The sequence below is a fragment of the Nomascus leucogenys genome, chromosome 9 (genome assembly GCF_006542625.1).
Source record: "Nomascus leucogenys isolate Asia chromosome 9, Asia_NLE_v1, whole genome shotgun sequence".
In the NCBI taxonomy this organism is placed as follows: Eukaryota; Metazoa; Chordata; class Mammalia; order Primates; family Hylobatidae; genus Nomascus; species Nomascus leucogenys.
In genome coordinates, this window is record NC_044389.1 from 46666219 (window position 1) to 46687689 (window position 21471).

At 44.7% G+C, this 21471-nt stretch overlaps 2 protein-coding genes across 12 annotated transcripts in view; one reads left to right on the top strand and one right to left on the bottom strand.

Annotated features, from left to right (window-relative positions):
• The window catches only part of AASDH (aminoadipate-semialdehyde dehydrogenase), a 51452-nt gene extending 47459 nt beyond the window's left edge, over positions 1-3993 (top strand). For 6 of the 8 annotated variants that reach the window (XM_003268398.4, XM_030818906.1, XM_003268399.4 and 3 more), the window contains one exon: positions 627-1131. In XM_003268398.4, the coding sequence (XP_003268446.1) occupies positions 627-1016 (390 nt within the window). In that variant the 3' untranslated portion in view covers positions 1017-1131. Of the gene's footprint in view, positions 1-626; positions 1132-2144; positions 2917-2980 lie in introns of those variants that run through there. The other 2 variants (XR_004031717.1, XM_030818903.1) reach the window with 2 other exon arrangements.
• Positions 3682-21471, bottom strand: part of CRACD (capping protein inhibiting regulator of actin dynamics) — a 289402-nt gene continuing 271612 nt past the window's right edge. For all 4 annotated transcript variants that reach the window (XM_030818899.1, XM_030818898.1, XM_030818900.1 and 1 more), the window contains 5 exons: positions 19788-19970; positions 16468-19132; positions 9594-9784; positions 8897-9059; positions 3682-5504 (listed from right to left, as the gene is read on the bottom strand). In XM_030818899.1, the coding sequence (XP_030674759.1) occupies positions 5344-5504; positions 8897-9059; positions 9594-9784; positions 16468-19132; positions 19788-19970 (3363 nt within the window). In that variant the 3' untranslated portion in view covers positions 3682-5343. The remainder of the gene's footprint in view (positions 5505-8896; positions 9060-9593; positions 9785-16467; positions 19133-19787; positions 19971-21471) is intronic.

The following is a 21471-nucleotide window of genomic DNA, read 5'->3' on the forward strand; positions in this document are numbered from 1 at the left end:
CTGCACTTTGGGAGGCCGAGGTGGGCAGATCACGAGGTCAGGAGATCGAGCCCATCCTGGCTAACATGGTGAAATCCCATCTCTACTAAAAATACAAAGTATTAGCTGGGTGTGGTGGCACATGCCTGTAGTCCTAGCTACTCGGGAGGCTGAGGCAGGAGAATCACTTCAACCTGGCAGGCAGAGGATGCAGTGAGCCAAGATCATGCCGCTGCACTCCAGCCTGGGCGACGGAGCAAGACTCCATCTCAGAAAAAAAATAATAATAATAAATAAAAATTAAAAAAAGATATATCGAAAACTCAATGTAGTTTTACTTTGAACTCAGTGTCTGAATAATACTAACTCTTGAATGGAGTTCAAAATTAATTTTACTTATTATGCATGGCAGTAAATCACATAGTAACAACACTCCAGTATTATTTTGTCTTAGATTTTACATTTTACCACTGGGACAGAGGTCTAGTATGATAGTGCTACTTTTCAGAAAAAGCCACTTTGTCTGTGTATAGTTACCATTCAAATAGCCTATCTCTTGGATTTGCATTAAGAACCTCATAGAGCTTTAAGGAAGAATTGGAGCAATTAGATGAATGAATTATATTTAGTTTTATTACTTGTTATAGGTTTGGCAGTTCTCTACCAGTGGACCAATCTTTTCATCCCCGTGTACCTCACCATCAGAGCAAAAAATATTTTTTGGTTCCCATGATTGCTTTATCTACTGTTGTAACATGAAAGGTCACCTGCAGTGGAAATTTGAAACTACTTCAAGGGTCTATGCAACACCATTTGCTTTCCATAAGTACAATGGCAGCAATGAAATGTTGCTGGCAGCAGCATCTACTGATGGGAAACTGTGGATCTTGGAGTCTCAGAGTGGACAATTGCAAAGTGTTTATGAACTTCCTGGAGAAGTCTTCTCTTCTCCTGTGGTCCTGGAATCAATGCTCATTATTGGGTGTAGAGATAATTATGTTTATTGTCTGGATTTATTGGGTGGCAATCAAAAATAATCAAATACAGTCCTTATTTGTATAACAAATGTGAGATATTTGAAAATATTTTACCATTATAGAGCATGTGGACTTATTTTACATTAAAGATTATATTTTGGCTAAGAAACGGAAACTTGTCTACTACACTTGATTAGAGAACAACTATATTTTACTTCCCATAGGAACAACAGAAGCTTTTACAAGGAGTTAGAGAACAAAACACATCAATATATTTAGTAGCACTTTTGTTTAATTAGGTGTGATGGTTAACTTTATATGTCAGCTTGAGTGGCTAAGGGATGCTCAGATAGCTGGTAAAACATTATTTCTGGGTATGTCTGTGAGGCTGTTTGTGGAAAAGATTAGCATTTGAATTTGAATCAGTAGACTGAGTAAAGAAGGTCCTCCCTCATTAGTGTGCCAATGTGGGTGGCATCATTCAATCTGATGAGGGCCTGAATAGAACGAAAAGGTAGAGGAGGGGCAAATGCTCTCTTCTTGCTGAGATGTATCCATCTGCTCCTGCCCTTGGACATCAGAGCTCCTGGTTCTGAAGCCTTCCGACCACTCTCCTGGGTCTCCAGCGTGCAAATGGCAGATTGTGGTACTTCTCAGCCTCCATAATCAAGCCAATTTTCATAATACATCTTTCCTAATCGCTAGGTTTCTATGGAGAACCCTAATACATTAGGCTAATTTTATGTTTTTTTCTTTAAAAAAGCAAGATCCTGGCCAGGGGGCGGAGGGAGGATCAGAATATACTTGGTGGGTTAAAAACAGTCTTTATTACATGAATTTGTCATTCATGGCAAAAGGTTTTCCAAGGCAGGATCTAGTTATCGAATTACGTTCCTTAGTTATTTTTAAATGAAGTACTTATGTAGAATAAAATAAACACACATATACCCCACCCCCCTCACAGTACAATTTCATGTTTATACATGGTGATTTCAGGCATTCATTGTTCCTAGCAATGCCCTTTCCTTAAAATTTTGATCTTTTGCTCATCATGGAATGGGTTTTTTTTTTTGCATTAATTTTGATTTTTTAAAGATACTGCATTAAAATAGTATTTCTCTTGATTACTGAGTTTTCTGGCAGCCAAGTCAAGTGCTCACATGCCTAACTCACTTTTCATTTCACCAGGGTCTGGCCCTTTAAGTCAGTATGTCTGATGTGTGGCCATAAGCTGCAATTCTCACGTGCTCTCAGCTGCTACTTCTGCTGCTGCTGCTGGTGAGTAGCCCATGCTGTGAGGTGGCTGTACAATCCTTTTGTCTGAGACCCAGACCATTCAATTCCAATTTAGGATTGAGACAAACATTTTATTTGCCCCCGTTCATTATTTTTATCTAAAAATACCTAGTAAAAAAATGTAATAAAACACCTTGAAGTTGTTCTTGTTCAAAAAAAGTTATGTAAGTATAATGAGATTGTTTTGTAGTTGGTCATCGAAATCAAAATCCATCAGTGCCGAAGATCTCGTGGGTATTTTTTATTGAAAGATCTTTTCCCTTCAATAATGGACATTTTACATTAAAACTTTATACAACCAAAATATCCAAATTATATTAAAATCACACTAAGGTATTTTCATTAAGTCTCTACTTAACTTTACTGTTGGTAAAAATATTGTAAGACACTTGTAACTAATGTTTCTGCTTTAAAATAAGCAATTAAACTAAACGTCACAAGAAGAGACAATACATACTATACATTTGCAGATAACTGGCTAAATGATAATTTAATAGTAATTAATAATGTCTGTGTAAGAAACAATTGCACTTGAAAAATTAAAAAAGTAAACAAAAAACCCTCTAGTTTTATATATGTCTATGAACAGAGGTTAATCATCTATAACCTTGCCAGGAGAAGAAGTGTATGTTTGTTTAAATAATAAAAAAAAAAGCTTGCATTTAACATAGTAATCATTCGTTACAAAAAAAAAAAGTCTTGAACTTTTTATATGTATGTTTTTACAGAATTTCCCCATAGTTTGTTGCTCAGAAGACTACAACACAACTAAAGCAAAATAACACTTCATTGGTATTTAGTGCAAATTTGGGGTGATTTTGAAATGAAATGTTAAACATGTACCCTTTAGAAGCTGTTTGTTATAAGTAAGTACTGTGACTGCCCTTTCTTCAGTATACTCTTCTTTTAAAAAGACTTTGATGGAAAAATTTTAACTGAGGTATTTCGCCTACTTTGGGCACAGTGATATCCCAGCCAATACAAAGTTGACACATCTACAATTTTTTGTAACTGATCTTATTTCCCCACCTGTTCCCTGCCATAATTGGGATATTGTCCAAAGCTGACTGACAGGATGAAAGAAAAAGTCAATTCAGAAGAATTACTGTAGCATTATCATTCCAGGGCTGTAGGTGGAAAGATTCCCATTAAAAAGTGTTATATTAGTGAGGAAATCATTGGAACTAACAAATGCCTACATATAAGATTTAGAAATGAACATTAGTATGGAAGACGTGCAGTGAAATACTAATTGCTTGCCATAGCAATAAAAATAGGTTACATTGATTTTTAACAGTCTGAAGGTCCAGTATATATGATATTAAATCCAACTTGCAAGAGTACAACTATCCACTTAACCACACATGCCAGCTGCTACAGTGAGGCTGAGCCATTGTTTCTAGAAAGAAAATGGTTTCTACATGGTAAATAACTTTGCCATCATCCTTTATTTAAGGTACACGGTAGAATAACAGCACATTGCATATTGAGTGAGCATAAAGGAAAGTAATGATGGATACTTCTTAATAAAGCATGTTTTTGTAGGAGAGGAAAAAGGATGTAATTCCCTCTGCACAGAGCAAAGGACGTGTACCTATATTTTGGAGTAAGAATCTAAGAAAAGGGGAATATGCCAACACTATGAAATATGAGGTTAGCACCAGCAATATGTGAGTTTGCCAGTATGTCTATGTATGTTTCATGTAAAGTAAATTTAGGGAAATAAGAGTGAATATATGTGAATTTTAAACTGCCAAGTTCCTTCTTTGTATGCACATGTGTATGATGATGATAAAAAGGCCACTTAAAACTCAGATGTTTTTTAAAGGTAGCAAGGTGAATGCTCAAAATTAGAAATGTTACTGGACATTTGACTCTAAATATGAATTACTCAGTTATAGTAAAGAAAAGACTTTCTGCAGGAAGTCCTTATTACAAAGGCTCCAAATCTTGGCTTCCTGTTAATTTTCCCTAAAGACTAAAGGGAATTTCAAACATGTAATGTCAATAACCTGTTATTTCTTGTAACAAATGGCTGGCTTAGGGGGTTGTTTTATTATTTTTCCTATCTCACTGTTGCTTTTTGAGTGCATGAGCCTCCCCTTCGAAGTCTGAAAAACTAGATTACATTAGGATCAGTGTTTCTCACAGTTCTTAACCTTTGGGATCTGTCAGAACTGACCTGAAGAATTTTTGCCAGAATACATATTCCTGGCCCAGTCCCCACAGGCTCTGATTGAGTAGGCCCTAGGAGGGAGCCTACACATCATAAGAACTACTGCCCTAGATGGAGATTCTCAGAGACAGAAAGTGAACTTGTAGCTCTGATCTAGAATTGTCTTTCTTCACTACATTAAATTAAAATGTTCGCTGGGAGCCAACTGGGCCAAATGCTTCGCCTATCTTTAAGGAGGGTATTGGAATAACGGGGCCTCACACTACGAATCCACAGTGCGGTAAAAAAAAAAAATGTGAATGGATGTGCCTTCTGGGTTACAGCTTGAGAGTGGGGAAAACTCATGAAAACTAACATGGGCTCAGTTGGGAGCCAGAATGTTCCTTGTGATTCCCAATTACTCACCGCATTCAGGAGAATGGGCGTTCTTGCTTTTAGCTAGATATGATCCTTTCACCATTACTGTAGAAAGGATAAACATTCCCAAACATATGGTAGAGTAAATGTTTTGGACAAAGAAAATTAGTGCATAGAATCAAAAAACCATTACAAAAGGTTGGCAAAAGTACATGTTCTGAATGGTGTGTGGGGGTGTGTGTGTGTGCAAGGCCATGGAATGGGCATGGCAGGCTCTCATGAGGAGTTCTTAGCTTAGAGATTTTGCTTCATGTGGTCCTGTGGACGGAATTTTCTCTTGAGAACTAGGAGGAGCTCAAGGCACCAGGACCTAGGGTTGTGCAAATCCAGTCTTTACAATGAACACCACCAGTTCAGTTTCTAAACATTATTTTGGAGCCTATAAAACATGCTTCTTTTCCCTAGCTTGATTTCTTTACCCCATATAAAAAATAAATAAATAAAAAGGGCAAGAGAGGAAGCCAATAAATGGCAGTAGGGATGGGTGAGAGTCACTCTTTACTTAATAATCTGTGGACAGTCGCTCCAAGCCTTTGCTTTCCTTTTGGCCAAAGCCAGCCAGGCTGGTTCTGTTGACACGGGGGCAGCATCCGGGGTGGAAAACCTCTTGGTGACTTCTTTTACCAGCGGTGCTGGGGGAGCTGAGTCGGAGATCTCCACTGGATTTTGTTTTGAAGGAAAAGGAAAAAGTAAGTAAGTTCACAGCCACATTACAAATTTTCTTTTTAATTAACAGATAAACTATGTATTTATCATGATAAACTATATTTGTCATGTACAACATTGTTTTGAAATATATATATACATTGTGAAATATCTAAATCTAACTAATTAAAATATACAGAACCTCACAGTTACCATTTTTATGGTGAGAGCATTTAATATCTACTCTCTTAGGTCTCTTGAATTTATTCCTCTTATCTAACTGAAATTTTGTATCCTTTGATGAACATCTCTCCAACACCCCCCACCCCAGCCATATTTTGATTTATCAGAAGTGTGAGACTGAAAAAAGAAAACCCAGTGAAACACAGAGAGGCAAATTCCTGGACTCCCTCAGTGAGGAGAATGAAGGAAAGCAAGCTATGTGTTTACAACTCTTGCACACAGAATTACAACAACCAAAGTAGTCAGTTCTAATTTCAAAGAATTTCCAGAAGCCTAATCTGTATAAAGAAGCTATGCCTGCATGATTGATAACCAGTCAATTCCATGAAGAAAAAGATCAACCCAGCCAACTGGATCTGTCAAGCTGGTGAGGTTAAAAGCTACCTTCCTGGCCAGGCGTGGTGGCTCACGCCTGTAATCCCAGCACTTTGGGAGGTCAAGGAGGGAGGATCACTTGAGGTCAGGAGTTCAAGACCAACCTGGCCAACATGGTGAAACCCCGTCTCTACTAAAAATACAAAAAGTAGCCAGGCTTGTTGGCAGGTGTCTGTAATCCCAGCAACTTGGGAGGCTGGGGCAGGAGAACCACTTGAACCCTGGAGGCAGAGGTTGCAGTGAACTGACATCGCACCACTGCACTCCAGCATGGGTGACAGAGTGAGACTCCACTTCAAAAAAAAAAAAAGCTACCATCCCCACAAAAGCATCCACTGGGTGCCTCTACCTCTGAGTCTCACAGATCCTGCCAGCTCCCATGATTTTCATCCTTGTCTCACAGTTCTTTGCACCGTATCACTTTATTTGAGTGTATAGGCTGCTTAATGTGAGAGGGTGCTTGTCTTATCTTTGAGTCATATTTAGTGCCTATGACAATGGCTTACACATATGCTTCTAGAACTCAGGAAATATCGACTGAGAAGACAAATACTTCAGAACAAAGACTTGCTTTATTAAGCTAGAGCCACTCTTGAGTTGCATTAATCCTTTAGTAATTCTGAGAAATCAGGCAGAGAAAGATTTGACCTCTTTGACTTTGGGGCTTTCACTTTATTTTGAAAGAAACTCATTCTCTCTTTCTCACTCTTTCTCTTTCTGGTTCTAACAGGTAGAACCCTTAATTCCTATAAGTAAAATCAAATGACATAATGCCTATGAGGTTCTTAAGAAATTACACCACATTCTAAAGTGGTTTTCAAATATAAAGCTTTGGGCCAGGCACGGTGGTTCACGCCTCTAATCCCAGCACTTTGGGAGGCTGAGGTGGGCGGATCACTTGAGGTCAGGAGTTCGAGACTAGCCTGGCCAACATGGTGAAACCCTGTCTCTGCTAAAAATACAAAAATTAGCTGGGTGTGGTGGCGTGTGCCTGTACTCCCAGCTACTTGGGAGACTGAGGCAGAAGAATTGCTTGAACCCAGGAGGCAGAGGCTGCAGTGAGCCAAGATGGCGCCATCACACTCCAGCATGGGCAACAGAGCAAGATTCTGTCCCCCTCTCAAAATGCCAAACAAAACTAAAAAACAAATATAAAGCTTCCCTCCATCACCAGTAGTACATATATCTTTAATAGTAAGACCTCTTAATATCTCTTGACCTCAGGTAGCCAAGGCATAGAAAAGCCTGGGTCTAGAGATTCGATGCCCTTTGGGGAATAGTGGAGCCTAGTGGGGAAAAGAGATGCCCTATTAATCCCTGGTAGGGAGCCTGTTCAGAGTCATCCATCCTTCAGGTAATTGGTAGTAAGATAGTTGGATACATTACATCATTTTACCTTTTAACCGAATAAAGAATATTTTCTAAATGTGTACATCTCTTACATGTTATGAACATATAAAAACTGCTGTTGTTAATTAACATCAAGGACACTGTGCTGAGAAACCTTACTTTGTAAAGCCACAGACTATCAGAAACCTGCTGCATGAAATCACATCAGTGAGAACAGACCATGTCACTTTTGCCTGGAGCTTCTGAGCCACGTGTCACCATCACACAGATGCAGTTTCCATTTCCAACCCGGGTGCGGAGCTCCGGGTAGTGGTTTTCAGATACAACATTTTACACATTTATCTTTTCTATTTTTGTTGTTTTTGAGACAGTCTGTCGCTCAGGCTGGAGTGCGGTGGCACAGTCTCGGCTCACTGCAACCTCCACTTCCTGGGCTCAAGCAATCTTCCCACCTCAGCCTCCCAAGTAGGTGGGACTACAGGCATGCACCACCACACCTGGCTAATTTTTGTATTTTTAGTAGAGACGGGGTTTCGCCATGTTGCCCAGGCTAATATCGAACTCCTGGGCTCAAGCAATCTGCCTGCCTTGGCCTCCCAAAGTGCTAGGATTACAGGCATGAGCCATCATATCTGGCCCATATTTATCTTTTCTGTATTTTTTAAATTTATATATATATATATATATATATATATATATATATATACACACCATACTTGTATATAGTCTGGGGGTACGTGTGGCATTTTAATACATACAAATAATGTGTAATGATCAATCAGGGTAGTTGGATATCCATGACCTCAAACATTTCAAACAGTTCACTTTGTAGTTTTAAAGGAAACAGGAGCCTGAGCAAACGTTTCAGCTCAGTCTTGATATATCTCCTTTATGTATACCATGGCTTTGATTTGACTTATTAAAATGCTACTCCACTTAAATTTTACCTAAACTTCACCCTTTACCCCAAGTCCTACTACAATTTTGTCTTTTCTCTTGTTTAGAAGGTTCTTCTGTAAGTTAATAAACCCAACTTTCTCAGAATATAGGCAGAGGGTGCTGGAGATGGCTCATACTGCCGTGCTAAACGTTCGCAAATGTAGTGAGCCAGCTGACATCATATTGGTATAATAGCTTTGAACTGGCCATGGTGGGAGTATTTACACTGAGAAATTGAAGATGCTCCAAACAGAGGTCTCTCTACCCCCTCAAGAGCTAACTGTTAAATATTCACCAACACACCGATAGGGGGTGAGTTCCTAGTGGTCTTTATCAAATGAGCTTAATCAGTGTCAACGTTTATGAATGAGGTTATCAGATAGCCTGTGCTTTGAAATGCCTGAGGTGCTCTGCTAGTCATTACACTGTAGGATATAAAGCACACTCTACAAAGAGAAACCTGGAACTACAGTTACAAAGCAATGGGCCTGCTCTCTACCTGTCACAGACGTAGGAAGAGTGTTGGCCTTTTTCAGCTGTTCTCTGCGCTCAAGCCTGGACACTGCAGTCTCGGGCCTCTTCTCTTCTGGCAGAGCGGTGGACTTGTGCAGGGAACCTGCTCTGCTGACACTGCTGCTTCCAGGCTGCAGGCTGACACTGACCTGCGTGGGCAGAGACAGTCATGGGAAGCATGTTTTCAACCTAAGACATGGAAAGACTGACCCTGCAGGCCTTCGGGGCCTCTGCCTGCCAGCCCCTGACCTCTGCTTCCAACCGTGGGCTGGATTACATGTATGAGCCATGTGCGCTCAACCACAGCTTCCGGTGAGGGAGCAGCTCAGAGCCAGCGCGTCTAACAGGGAAAGTTACTTTCCCAGAAGAGCCTCATCAAACTGACTATAACATCTGGCCACAGTTTCCTTGCAAAATGTTTCTGTTTCTCATGTAACTTGTATATCACTGCTGTAAGCATATCATGGATTATGGCAAATCAGGTTAACCTAAGAGCATAAACAAACCAAACCCAATTTCACAGTGAAAACGCTTCCCTGGTTTAATGGCGGTCAGTTTATTTACTGCTTGGCCCTTTCTAAGTACTTTCCACCAGCCCAGCTAGCCTTTTGTTTTGTATCCTTGTGACTGAAAAGAGCCAAGCTCAGGAAAGCAAAATCACAGCTGAAGCCCAGGCTACTCACATTTTCTTTGAAGAGCTTTTCTGCCTGTTTGGTCTCTCTGGCTTGCTTCCTCTCCTCCCGCGTAGCCTGCTGCTCCCGAAACCCCTTTTGCTTTTGCAGTGCTAACGTTATCCACAGCGGCTGAGCAGTTTCCACTTTCTCTGTAAGTTTGGAGCCATCTAAGGAGTGCCTGCTCTGAAGCATCAGCTTCTCTGTGGGGAATAAGACAAAGGCCGATTTGCAGTGAACTTAACTTCGGACTTAGTTCCTCACCCCCTAAAACTTGTGACATATTAATAACCCTATGGCATACTCAGCTGGCCCCTTCCTAGCACAAGCTCTGTGCTGATGCCTGAGTGGTTCCACTGGGTGGGAAGGTAACATGTTTGATCACCAGAAAAACAAGGGCATTTGTCTTCCCCAGAAATGGAAGAAGTTACTCTGTTAGAAAAAAACTCAAATAAATCTCCAGGGTCATAAAATCTCAGGCCTCCAGGGGATCCAGATAGGTATTTGGTTCGTTGTTCTTTTTTAAATTCATTCCTCTTTTTTTTTTTTTTTGACAGAGTTTTGAACTGTCACCCAGGCTGGAGCAGTGGTGCCATCTCGGCATGTTGCAACCTCTGCCTCCTGGGTTCAGGCAATTCTCCTGCTTCAGCCTCACAAGTAGCTAGGACTACAGGCGCCCACAACCACACCTGGCAATTGTTGTATTTTTAGTAGAGACGGGTTTTCACCATGTTGGCCAGGCTGGTCTCGAACTCCTGACCTTAAGTGATCCACCTGCCTTGGCCTCCCAAGGTGCTACGATTACAGGCATGAGCCATTGCACCCGGCCCTAATTCACTGCTTTAAATGAAATTTATTTTTAGCCATGGAACCATTTTTTTCCCCTCAAAGAACATACTATGTGGAACTCCAATGTTGGAAAGATGAAAAAGGGGGCACCACTCTGCCTACTGGGGCAGCTGAAGAACACTGTGGGAAGCCCATGATTTTGGTCCACTGCACTCATTTAATAGATGTGAGTACTCCAGCCACCAAGTGCCATGCCCATGGTCATTCAGCAGTTAGTACAAAGGCTTCTGAAGCTAGAACACAGGCCTTCTGACTTCAGTCTCTGTTTTTCTTGTGGTTGACTGTCTCACCTATGTAATTGGGGGTAAATACCTCACAGGAGGTTGGTGTGACAGGTTGAGTACTAGGCTCTGAAATTGAGCAGATCTGGATTTGATCTTTGATGATCTTACAAAAACTACTTAACTTCTCTAAGCTTTAGTTTTCTAATCTAGAAAGTGGAGATGATAATGTCTTATTGGGTTGCCATTAAAATTAAAAGAGATCCTGGGAACCAGAACATTTACAACAGTTCTTGGCAAATCCTGGTCACTCTACAAAAGTGAGCTGTTCTTATATGCCTATGAGACAAGAATCTCCTTTTCCCTCAAGTAAAAATTATGCATGTTCAGAGATAATCAGTTACTGAATCTCTTATTATCTCAAAGGAAAGGGGCTCACTATAGCATTGTTTTTGAAATCCAAAATAAAGTTTACACTTTGGTAGTCCAGAACCTTACTTCCAGGGCTCTCAGTCAACTGGATTTTATATTGTACTCCAGGATGAAAAGAAAGAGCAATGATGAGAAAATAAATTCAAATTAGAAATTCAAGCAAAAAGGGCAGGGGGCAGATTCTGCTTATTTTTCTATATTCTTTAGATCTACAATGCTGTACAAAGAGAATTCATATTTATAATGAGCCTGGGGCACTGCAATATCCCTAAATCATCAAATAACGATTCAGTTATGATCTAACAGAGAAAATAAAACTGACACCTCTTAGAAGTATTTTAAAACAAAACTGAATTTGAAAGAGTTTTTGATTCATCTTTAGTTAACCAGAAAATCAAAAAGAATTCATCACCTCAAACATTCTGCTTTACACTGAAACTTAATGAGTTTCTGTTTTTTACTCCAGGTCCCTGTAACACTTCTTTAGAAAACTTCTAAAAACCAAGTTGCCAAGATCTAAATGATTTCTACAGAAAGCTATTATACCAAAGGGAATTCTGATTCTGGCTAAACACTGAATCTGAACTTGCTTGGGAAGGTCGCTAAAACAACCAGCCAGTTTCCTGCCAACAACTTAAACTATTGTTTACTGGAAGGGTCAAAATGCCTTTAAGTATTAGTAATGAAATTTATAATTGACTAATTTGAAAAAAGAAATCTCTGGGTAGGAGGAGGAGGGAAGATAGTGGTTGCAGTACTGGAACAGCTGGGTGCAATGTGGACGCAGTGGCCTTGGCGGGTCTCCTTCATCTCAGCGTTTTACCCCAATCCCAGGCCCACACAAGTGCTTCTCTTGACACTTCTCAAAAATGGGAGAAGAAGAATAAAACTGTTTATCCTCCACAACTGCCTGCAGAACCTCAGAGACCAGCAGAAATCTACCAATACCAAAGAAAACTAAAAGACAGCAAAGACAAGATGCTGTATTTGGGAAAATTGGTAGGAGAAATGTCTACTGACCAGGCCTAGCTCAACTGGGATTCAGTGACAAAAAGGGACCCAAATCATTAGAGGTTCTCTTAGAAGCACAAGATGTGGCAGTGAAAGATCACAATGTGGAATTCAGATCCGGTTTATATATAAACTGAGTCCACCTCAGGGGGAGGCTAGTGCCTGACAGGTTTCTGCTACCAAAGTAGAGGTTGCTTTGGGATCATGAAGGTTACTGCCATTCTTTTATGAAGCTGGTGGAAGGGCCTCCCCACCTCCATGTGAGGCACCCAAGATGGCGAAGTCACCCACACCAAAGAGTATATATTCAGAAGCTTCAACACTGGACCATCACTCACACTATGATGGGGCTGTGATAACAGAAGATCACTTAGTCTAGGAAAGAACTCCTCCATGTGCCATCATTACCACTGTAGGGAGCGGGCAAGTCACTCAACTTTTCAGATACTGCTGTCCATGTCTGTAAGATGGAGCCAAGACTACCTACCTATCCGTGTGCTGTGAGCACCGAAGGAGACGATGCAAATAACTTTGTAAATGATGAAGCACAAAGGATGACTAGTGTTGAAATCATCCAAACACAGTAAAATCTCTTATTACAGTCAAGGTTTTGAAAGATAGTCAATTGCATCACCTATTTGAGGAGTTCAAAATTCCGAATTAAAAATGTATTTTGCTCCAATATAAACCCATTCTCTCTCATTCTAAACTCAGTGGACAGGCATATCATAGTCCACCTGAGTTGCCTCTTCAAGTTCTGAGGAGATGAGCAAGGATCACAGGGTTCTAGTCACTACTCCCAAAGGGCATTCCTTGGAGGAAGGGATACTAAGCTATTTTTCTGTTCTATCCACCATAAGTACATTAGAATTTCAGAATGAGATGCTATGTGTAATGAAAGGTTTTTTTTTTTGTCTTTTTCTTTTTGAGATGGAGTCACCCAGGCTGGAGTGCAGTGGCACAATCTCTGCTCACTGCAACCTCTGCATCCCGGGTTCAAGCAATCCTCCTGCCTCAGCCTCCGAGTAGCTGGGATTACAGGTGCCCACCACCACACCTGGCTAATTTTTGTATTTTTAGTAGAGACAGGGTTTCACCATGTTGGCCAGGCTGGTCTTGAACTCCTTGCCTCAAGTGATCTGCCCACCTTGGCTTCCCAAACTGCGAGATTATAGGTGTGAGCCACTGTGCCTGGCCTGAAAGCGTTTATAGTACAAGCACATGGGGATTATCATTGCTGTTTTAATCTCATCAGGTAGATTCAGAGTCAACACCCTACAAGCCTACGTATTTGTCCTCACTGGCCCCAGCCTTGGGAATGCAGACCTCTTTATAAAGCACTGGTCTCCAAAAAAGGTTGCATATGTCACAGGAAATGTGAAAGGCAATTCACTGGAGTTAAGAAAGAAAGATTAGAATTTCTATTTCTCTATTTTTAAATGTAAGGATAAAAACAAAATCAAGCTTTTTTTTTTTTCTTTTTTTGAGACAGGGTCTCACTCTGTCACTCAGGTTGGAGTGCAGTGGTGAGATCGCAGCTCACTGTACCCTCGACCTACTAGGCTCAAGCGATTCTCCCACCTCAGGCTCCCAAGTAGCTAGGACCACAGGTGTGTGTCATGCCCAGCTAATTTTTGTATTCTTTGTAGAGACGGGGTTTCGCCACATTGCCAGGCTGGTCCTGAACTCCTGGTAGGCTCAAGCAATTTGCCCACCTCAGCCTCCCAAAGTGCTGGGATTACAGGTGTGAGCCACCACGCCTGGTCAAAATCAAGCTTTTCTAATACTTAGTACCCTGACTGGCAGTGACCCCATAGCCCATATATTCAAAGGCCATGTAATAACAAATGGTATGTTTAAAGAATCTCCAGGGAAGCTGGGAAGGCTATGTGGGGCTGCATGTGGTGGGTGCTTTTTGTTCTCAGTGGTTCTTGAATTTAGCATATGGGAGGTTCTGCAGTTTGGTGAGTTTATATCTCCTTTTAACTAAATGATCCCTTCCACAATGGACAAATGGCATATGGCATAAAGAAAGTCCTGCAGACAATATACTACTAATAATACAAGTATGAGAAAATAGCAGAGCTGATAAGCTCTTTGCCTGCTACTTCTGAAGAAATCAGATTCAACAAGAAGTTGGCCAAAGAGAATAAAAAATAGCACCATGATTTGCAATTGCAGATTTAGATCCACTGTTGTTAAGTGTAAGTATAGCTGGTGCTCCAGGGGTTTTAGCTAACAATGATACTACATGTATACAATCAACAAATAAATTGCAGGTCCTTGCCTAACATTTTTATCCTGATGGGGTGTTCAGTCAAACAAATTTGGCCAGTGCTGGCCTACAGCAGCAAGCTGCATAACAAAACCCCAGTGAATGGAGAGAGTGATCCTTGCTTTCAGGCTATTTCTGTATCGAATCAGGAAAAATTCAAATAGCAGAGTGTGACAGCCCAGAATCTGTCCTCACTGGCTCCACTGGGAAGGAAAACATGGACAGTAATAGATTTGGGGAGAAAATTATAATAATCAAGGGGAAGGCCCTAAGGGAAGGAAGTGAGCAGAAGCATGACTTCTTTGGAGATGGCAAGTGACATAGCAGACAAGGCTGTGAGACTTTGCAGATACTATGAAAGCCAGTGCCACAAACACTAGGGGCAAAACCGAAAACGGGCCCCTCATCCAGCAGGACAAACAGAAATCATTAGGGAGAAATGGTCTAGAAACTGCTGATCAACATGTCTGTCCAGGAAACCAGGCCAAGCAAGTGGACCATTTAAAAAGGACAAGCTGGGTGCGGTGGCTCACACCTGTAGTCCCACCTACCAGGAGGCTTAGGCAGGAGGGATGCATGATCCCGGGAGTTCAAGACCAGCCTGGGCAACATAGCAAGACCCTGTCTCTAGATACTACTAATAATAAACAATAAAATAAGGATATATGGGGTCTTCTGTAAAGGCAAGTAACCAGACCAACACTCCTCAGGAAACAAATCATTCCTCTGCAAAAACTGCCCCAAATCTAAATACTTGAGCAAAGGAGAAAACAATCCCTCCTAAGAAAACCTCAGGGGACAATTTCTCTGGGAAATGTGAGTAACTTTTGGCTTTGACCCATACTTTACCTCCTATATCTGCATAATAGAAAAGAGAAAGTATTAGATGAAGGTTCTCTGGGGGCACAAAAGCTAATCCAACTGACAGCTTTGTTGGCCCAAACATTTAATCTGAAGAAACATCAGGGTCACCCAGAGGTAAGGCTTGCTCCAAAATTTATTTGTAAGAGGGCTCTGCAGTGGTGAGCTGGGCGAGGGTGGGGGGATGGAGGGACCCAAGCTGCATTTGCAGAGCATTTTACATAAAATGGAGACAGTCAATTATCCCATAGAGAGGATCCATGGGTCTGATGGAGACACCAAAAGTCCCCTAAACTGCCATCATGGTGCCACTACTGCCCAGAGATACAGTGAAGACACTGGTAGGAGACATTCCAGTTTTATCATCACTGTGAGGCCCCCTCAAAATGGTTAATGACATCTTCGGTCACTGGGATTATTATTTCAATTTCTATTGCCAACCGAAAAGGCATTCATCTAACCTTTTTATCGCTTGTGTAAATAAGTATCATTATCAAGAGTGAACTGCAGACACACTGCAGAATTGGTCAGCATTTCCCAAATTTGAAAGAATGAGAAATAACGAGCCTTACTATGACTCATGAGTGACTGTCTTTCGGGAATCCCACACCGGCCTCTAATTAATGAAGGTGTGCCCAACACCAGCTCCACTGACTACCTCTGGCATTGGGCACTTCTGGTTCTAGCAGTGACGTAGTCAGTGAGCTGGACAGAGGCAGACGAGGAGCACAAAGACCACCTGGTGACCATCAAACAGACCATCCAGAGGCAAAACTCCTTATCTGGGGAATTCAGAATTGAACTTCCCTAGTATCTAACGTAGGCATCTGGTTCCAGGCTTTTCAACTTTTATAACTAGAATTTCTAGACATCTCTGGAATGTCATGGCAAAACTCATTTTGCAACCCTTGCTGACATTAAGGCGCCTAAATGTCCACAAGTGTAATCATTTCTCACGACTTACGTGGCTAATGTGGCCCAAATTACCCTTCCAATTACCCTTAAGCTTTCGACTTAAGGTCCTTAAATGCTCCTAAGGAAGATCCACCAGGGCACTCAGTCCTCTCACTGAGGCGCCCCACTGTTTTGTTCTGCAGCGTTCTTTCTAATAAAACTTTCCTTTTTCAAATCTGTATTGTTGGTAAATTATTCTCATGAACCTGCGTGTGGGCCTCTTCTTGATGCCCTGGCTCTGACACCTCGGCTGGCAGCAGTTTCCCACCCTGCAGCTACCTACCTTTCCTCCCGGCCTCGGGTGTTTGAGAAGGTTTCTCTTGCTGAGCGGCAGGCAGAGGTGGGGAAGCAGGTTTCCTCTCTGTCGCCTCTTCCTCCTCGTCCCTCTTCTGTCCCTTCCTTTCCTCGGGGCCTGGGGGCGAGGGTGGCCGGCGGTCACTGCTCTCTTGGCCCTCCTTGGACGGCTCACTTGGCTCTGGGTCCGGCCTCCCCGCTCGACGAGACAGCAGCTCTACCAAGTAGGGCCTGCTCAGTTTGGAAAGTGGGGATGCTGGTGGGGTCTGACTGGTGGGCTTGGGAGCCAGTGCTGGCTTCTGTGCCAGTGGCATTTTGTTTGCGGCCTTGTCGTGCTCCGGAGCCGGGGTCTGGCTGCTGGCAGGTTCAGCGGAGTCCCTCCGGGTGGAAGGGGCTTGCTTCCGCTCTTGGGGGAGGGATGGACCATGCTTGAGGGCCACACCCTCCATCTCTTTCTCTCCACGAGCGCTCCCCGCTGCAGGCGGCCCTGCATCCGCGCTGTCTCCGGTGCTGCTGTGCCTCTTCTTCTTCTTCTGTTCTGCCTGTTGGTCGCAGTTGAAGCGCAAATAGTTGGTCCTTCTCAATTTTATTCCAAACGGTGAAGTTTTTTCCTCCCCACCTGGCATCACAGGGTCTGGCTTTGCTATCCCTTTTGCAGTCTCGCTGTCCGACGAGGTCGTGAACTCTGCGTGGGCCACCACTTTCTGCGGAGGGTAAGGAAGGCTTGGGACAAGGAAAGACGGGAGGTCTTTGGCAAATTTGCATCCCTCGGTGGTGTCTGCGGGCTCCCGGTGCATCTCCGACTTCTCCGGACCCTTACCGAGCTCGCGAACACCAGCAGGAGGAGGCTGGGGGGCTGTATCTTCGCTGGGTCCCAGCATGGGTCTTTTTCGTATGCTTTCAGCTTCCGTGTTCTGTTTGGAGGTCTCCGTGCCACCATCGGAAAATTTCTGCCAGGCAGGCATAATAGAAAACTTTGCATTGACTGGCGGAGTCTTCCGGAGGTTCCCGCGGGAATCACACCGGCCCCTGGGAGTGGACTCATCACCGGGCTTCGACTGGTCCCTCTCGCTGCTGCGCGGGTCACTCTCAGCGTTCTTCAGGATTCTGGACCGAATGGAAGCCCATTCTGCGAGTGCGGACGCGCTGCTGGGAGACTCCTGGGGGGGCTTAGCCTTCCCGCTGCCCGCCCGCGCGTCGCCGGGGCCTCGGGGAGGGTTCTCCCCAGCTGGGGCGTCCGCGTGCTTCTTCTCCTCCAAGCCCAGGAGGGACTTGCACGCGGTGTCCTTGATCTGGCTCAGGTTGACGGCCGGGCCACAGAGCTGCGCGCCCGTGACCAGAATGGCGGTGTGGGGAACGCTCAGGGACGACGGTAGGGCGTGCTGGACTGGGCTGGCTTTGGGGGCCTTTGGTTCCTGGGAGGCAACGGTGAGCCCCGTGTCCTTTGCGGGTGTCACAGGGCTCAGGTTGACTTTGGGAAAGAGAATCTGCTTCCCCCCGGAGGACACCTGGAACGTGTAGGGCCGGGGCATGGTCTGCCTCTCGTCCACCTCCTGCCACCGCAGCTCCTCCACCTTGCGGCCTTGTTCAAGGGCGGCGGCTTCTTTCCTCTCCACCGGAGGCTGCGCGGCTTCCACGGGCCCCTCTTGTTTCCGGAGAGGCTCCGTGTCCCCTTCTTCTCTCTTTTCCTCGGGCCCAGGACGATCAGCCCCCTGGAAATCCCCGCTCCTTCCCTGCTGCTCTCTTCGCCGCTCGGCCTCTGGGTTCTGCTCCTCGCCAATGCTTGGCTCCTCGGAGTGTTCTCTTTGTCCTTCCGGTTGCAGGTGTTCCTGGTCTTCCGGCCTCTCCTCAAAGTCGTTCAGAAGCTCACTGAGCTGGCCCCTCCTGTCCTCCAGATGCGCCTGGCCCTCCTCCTCCTCTTCCCCCAGATCCTCCGCCTCTTCCCCCAGATCCTCCTCCTCTTCCCCCAGATCCTCCTCCTCCGCGCCCCGCCGGCCCTCCCCAATCTCCTCCAAAGCCTGGGGCGGCCCCTGCACCTCCGCCTCCTCCTGCTGTTCCAGCTCTTCCCATCCTTCAGCCTCCTCCTCCTCCTGCCTTTTGAGCTCCTCCGCGCATCTTCCTTCTTCCTCCTCCTGCCGCCTCCGCTCCTCTAGCCTGGCGTCCTCCTCCAGCCTGGCGTCCTCCTCCAGCCGCCGCCTCTCTTCCGCCTGGGCCTGGGCCTGCAGACGCCTGAGCTCCTCCTCGGCCTCCAGGCGCTTGCGCTCCTCACGCTCCCTCCGCTCGGCGTCCTCCCAACCTGGCGCTTCCAGGCTCCGCCGCTGCTCTTCCCGCGGCGCCCTTTCCTTCTCTAGAGGCGGCTCCTGCCCCTCGCCCTCCTCCTCCAAGAGCTCCTGCCTTCTGTTCTCTTCCCAAAGCCTCCTCTCCAGCGCCTGCAGCCTCTGCTCCTCTAGGCGTCTCTTCTCGGCTGCTTCCGCCTTTTGCCGCTTGCACTTGGCCTCCAATTCTCGCCAGTAGTCTTCTTGGCGTCTTCTCTCTTCCTCGGAATCCGGCGGATTGGGTTCCTCTTCGTGCCATGTTGGCTTGTCCTCGCCTGGGTGTCCGTTCTGGTCCAGGGAGGGTCGACTCTTAAGGCCGCCTTGCTCATGTTGTGGATCCTAACATTGGAAAGGAAAACACAATTAGCCTTTTGCTTTCTCCACCCACAGTCGTTCCTTTTCCTATTCACAGTGCCAGCGGCCCTCTTAATTTCTCAAGAACACTTGGAAGCAGGTATTCTCAAGTTCAGGGATAGCTAAACTCAGGCATCGGTCACCCCACGCAAGACTCTGTCGTGGGAATGGAGAAAAGGACGTGTATTCTGTTTCCGCGCCCCCCTTCCCCCCAACTCCTTTGTCATTCCCTAATTTCTTAATATGAACAAATGAGGAAAACCAACATTCCAGCATTAGATAGATGAGCAAAAAGAGACTTGGACTTCATTAATGTCCCCTGAAGTTTGTGATTTGGAAGCCTATCCTAGTCAAACTGAGGGAGCATTGACTAAACCACTTTTACAATGCAAAGCAAACACAACGGGTCTGGAGCCCCTCAAAAGGCAACCTCTCCCTCTGAGGTCCACCAGCCGCATGCCAGAAAGGGCGAGGAAAGTAAACAGGCCTGTGTATTCCCCAACACCGCCACACACTCAAGTTCCGGATGGGGAGACACTCAGGTCTTTACATGGCTCCACCCCAATGCCAACCCACTTGTAGAATTAGTGCCCAGTAGGCAAGGGCACCTGCCTGGCCAGCCCATGCAGGCTCTACACACCTGGGCAAGGCGCCTGTGCTTCTTTGACACCCTCTGTTTTTTTGGCTTAACAGCCAGCTTGTGCTTGGCGGCACTGTTGTCCAGGCGAGCGATGGCCAGGGGGATGGCATCTAAGTTGACACTTTCGATGGTGCCAGCAGAAGAGAAGTGCCTTTTTGGCCGAGACGGTTTAACAGGAGCAACCTATAGGGGAGATTAAAATAGAAAGTCAGTTGGGATCAGAAGACAACCTGCAGGGAATCGCAGAACCGTAGCACTCGTTCCAGAGCGTGCCTCGCACAGCCTGGCCCAGGGAATGCAGGTGAGCAGAGGGAACTCCTCAGAAAATGAAATGAACACCCATTTTGGAACCAAAGGACACTGACTATTTGTTCTGCCAGCATCCACTGGTATTAACTTGTAAAAGTCATATAACTTTTAGGAACTAATTTTCCTACTTTGACTAATACGAGGTTCAGAGTAGCTCCGAGATTAGCAAAACATAGCCAGGAGGCCATATCCTGCCCACAGCCTGTTTTGGAAAATCAGAGGTTTACCGGGCCACAGCCACACCAATTGTCTTTGGTTGCTTTTTGTGCTATGAAGGAAGAGTGGCACAAAGGAGAGTACTTGTAGCTTCATGTCACAACGCCTAAAATAATGAGTAGTTTGCTGACCCCTGGATTAGATCACCTCTGTGCTAAGAACTGTTAAACTCTCAGACACTGCATATATGCCTCAGCTCCTACACAGGACTTAGTCCCTTTGAGGCTGGGAGTGTGTCTTTTTTCATCTTTGTATGGGTCCCCTTTACACCCACGTAGCAAACCTCATTTGGTCAGTGCTCAATAAATATTTGTTGAAGGAATAAAAGAAAATAAAGTATAGCATCTATACCTGGAACACGAAATTCCTGATCGACAAAAATGTTTTGGTATGGCTGGGTGTGATGGCTCACACCTGTAATCCCAGCACTTTGGGAGGCTGAGGCGGGCAGATCACTTGAGGCCAGGAGTTCGAGACCAGTCTGGACAACATGGCAAAACCCCATTTCTACTAAACATTTTAAAAATAAAAATAAATTAGCCAGGTGTGGTGGTGCACACCTGTTATCCCAGCTGGGGAGGCTGATGCATGAGAATTGCTTGAACCCAGGATGTGGAGGTTGCAGTGAGCTGAGATCGCTAGGCTGCACTATAGCCTAGCCCACAGAGCAAGACTCTGTCACAGAAAAAAAAAAGTTTTGGTACAATCACTCCAAAGAAGTCTCAGGGTACTGACTGCACTGAGAAGATAAAAGGAAGAGGGACCTGATGAGAAAAATGAGCAGCAAAAATCTGCCACCAGGACAAGTGCGGTCCTTCAAAGGATGAATTGTGGAATGGCCTGCAGCTCTAGAATACGGATGCAATCACTAAAAAAACACAACCTCAGATGAAGCGTAGATTTGGAAAGATCAGAGAGATCGTGATACAGCCCAAACCCAGAGGCCACACTGAATCAGAAGGTAGGACGCCATGCCTGTACCTACAGAGAATTCACAGGCTGGCGGCAAGCAAAGGGCTCCTGCTAGAGTGCAGCAGGGGGTGCGGCGCTAGGCCAGCAGCTCTGATGTGGCCAGGGTTTATTTGTTTGTTCCTGCTGTAGGCATGGAGTGGTGAGGTTTAGCAGAAGGGCTTGCTTTTTGCGATTATCTTCTATATTT